The sequence below is a fragment of the Mandrillus leucophaeus genome, unplaced genomic scaffold, assembly GCF_000951045.1.
Source record: "Mandrillus leucophaeus isolate KB7577 unplaced genomic scaffold, Mleu.le_1.0 Scaffold107, whole genome shotgun sequence".
NCBI classification, from domain to species: domain Eukaryota; kingdom Metazoa; phylum Chordata; class Mammalia; order Primates; family Cercopithecidae; genus Mandrillus; species Mandrillus leucophaeus.
The window spans coordinates 778090-780785 of NW_012098876.1; the positions used below are offsets into that span (position 1 = coordinate 778090).

Sequence of the window (2696 nt, forward strand, 5' to 3'; positions counted from 1 at the left end):
TCTTTCCAAAGACATGGGCCTCACCCCTGGTAGTCTGGTGAAGTTTATGGACTCATTCTCAGAATTTCACAGGCATAAAACCAAACACCTAAAATAACCGAGGAATCCAATGATGTTGAAATTTGTTTAAAAAACAAATTTACGATAAAGTAATATATGCACTGTTTTATTAATGCAATTAGAAAAAGATGTCACGGCAGGTCTAATAATTACCACAATTTCCAAGTAGTGACGAGTATAAACGATACCTTGAGATATCGGAAAAAGGTGTAAAGTGAAATGAAAGCCCTGTGACTCCTATTGACAAGGTCTCAGATCCTGCTAATACTACTGTTCCTGAAACGCTGGCTGTGAGCTGCATTCACAAATGAAGAGAATGTTCATTTCACTTACAGGTTAAAATGAGTTAGAATGCAAGGATTTTTTTTTTCCTCCACAATTAAGTGCATGAACTTCCCGCATTCACCCTGTGGACCTTCAGAGGTTGTTTGTGGCGTTCTGGTTAAAAACACACGCTTTAGGGTATATATCCAGGAATGGGCTCTCACGGTTATTAATCTCCCAGCTAATTCAAACTGCTGGTGGTTTCCAGATGGCAGGCTGAGCCCCCAGAGTGGACCGGCAGGGGCGGCACAGCTCCTCACATCACGGCCGCTGCTGGTCTGCTGCAACAGACAGCAGCCCACTCGCAGCCTGAGCTAAACTAGTCTTGTATGTTTTATGGCCTTTTGGGCATCTTTAAAAACACAAACGAAAAACTGCCACAACTTCCCCTTCAGCTCCACATCTCAAGCAGATGAGAGTGTGAGGAAATGAAATTTCCTGATAAGCAATGTCCAGCCCTGGGTGGCGTGCACTCGAGTTACCTTGATGAGGGTGATTCCCAGCGCTTTCTTGGGCACTCTCCCAGTGATCTCATCACAGATCCTGTGAATGAACTGGTGGGGAATGACAAACACCAGCAGGTCTGCGTCCTGCACAGCCTCGCTGAGATTCGAGATGGCAACCTGCAACCAAAAGGCAGAGAAGACAGTTTCTCCTCCTATATCAAACTATGCCTGTCCACATGGTTCCCCTCACTGACCATTTATCAGATGCCTACTATGTGCAGAACACTGTACAGATAGACGAGGAAGGCAAATGTGTTTGCTTTGCCTTCCTTATTCCTTATGGGGGTCTGAAGCAGAGGGTTTGCCTCTGTCACCAGCTGGGCAGGTGACTTATCCTCTCCACCCCTCAAATGCCTTATCTGCAAAAGGCACCACTAATAACACTATGTGGGTTGCTCTCTGTTGTTCTCCCACCTCACCAGCCCTCCATCCATTTTCTGCTCTTCTCTGCCCCATTCTTTTCCCAGGAGGCTGCTGTCTCTCAACCGTTTCCCCAGGCTCCCTTGTTCTCTGGCTTCCAGTGGGCTTCGGCCAATGGGAGGCACTGTCAGGAGATCAGAGGCTGGGAGGAGAGACAGGTCTCCTCGGGCCACTTCTGCCCAGGCTCACAGTGCTGCTGGCTTGGCTTCATGCTACAGCTGCACCTGCTGCCGGGCAGCCCCTGTCTCAGGCCATGTCTCTAAGCCCTCTTCAGGCTGGTGACATGTTCTTTCCCTGACCCTCTCAGGGGTGGTAATGGCTTCCTGCTGTTGCTAATCTCTGAGCACTTCACCAACCCCTGTTGATTCCCTCGACCCCATGGCCCCTCTGTAAATGATCCCACACTAAACTCTCCTTTGAGAGCACCGCTGTGAGGACTAACTGATACAGAAAAGTGCCTGAGACTTGATATACACTCAATACATGTCAGCTATTATGACGATTTCTTTCCTTAAGGGTGAAGATTAGTTTCACACGGCAGAAGCGAGGGCATGCAGTGCAGACTCCAGGGCACACGGTCTCTGGCAAAGGCTGCTTGCTGCGCCTAGTATCTGTTCTTCCTTATTCCTCAGCATTAGAACCCCTAGTTTCAAGCTGGGCTCCTGAATGCCGGCAAAGAAGGCTATGTTTCCCTGTGCTCCTTGCAGCTAGGTATACCACGTGACTGAGTTCTGATCAAGGCAGCATCAGTGGAAGTGCTGCCTGTGACTTCTAGAAAATGTCCTGGAAGGTCCTTCTCCTTCCTTTTGCCAGTGGGAATGTGAAGGCATGGCTGGAATTCAGACAGTCATCTTAGAGCAGGAGGACAGCACATGCCGAGATGGCAGAACAGCGGAATCAAACGAGTCTCTGCCGCCATGATGCTGCACCAATCACAAACGTTTTCACATGAGAGAAAAATGCACAGGCATTTACCTTGCTTAGACCACTGTTATTTTAGGTTTTCTGTCATACGTATTTAAACCTAACTATAACTGCCTTAGTCCCCATTAAGCATTCCTGGTTCCCAAAATGAAAGGCCTTGGATGAAGATTCTTCTCTGAGGAAACCGTGTCTGTCACAGGAACATCATTCAGAATGGGCCAGCCTCTGAGGAAACCTAGTTTGGGGGTTGTGATGGAGCCTGCCAACTCCCAGCCAAAATTCCTTCTCCCCTTTCTCTATAATCACAGATCTGTAAGCTGGTCGCTGGTCATCTAGCCAAGGACTGTGTTTCCCAGCGGTCCTTGCAGCTACACACGGCCATGGACCAAGTGCTCATTGTTGGATGTGAGAGGGAGAAGTGGGTTCCACTGACAGCCCAGAGCCCTCAAGACAGTGAGTTGC

The 2696-nt window shown here is 48.6% G+C and overlaps 1 protein-coding gene across 1 annotated transcript in view; it reads right to left on the reverse strand.

The window, feature by feature from the left end:
• The window catches only part of GPD1L (glycerol-3-phosphate dehydrogenase 1-like), a 69420-nt gene that overhangs the window by 37130 nt on the left and 29594 nt on the right, over positions 1 to 2696 (reverse strand). Inside the window, exon 3 of the mRNA XM_011985403.1 lies at positions 867 to 1007. Coding sequence (XP_011840793.1) covers positions 867 to 1007 — 141 coding nt within the window. The remainder of the gene's footprint in view (positions 1 to 866; positions 1008 to 2696) is intronic.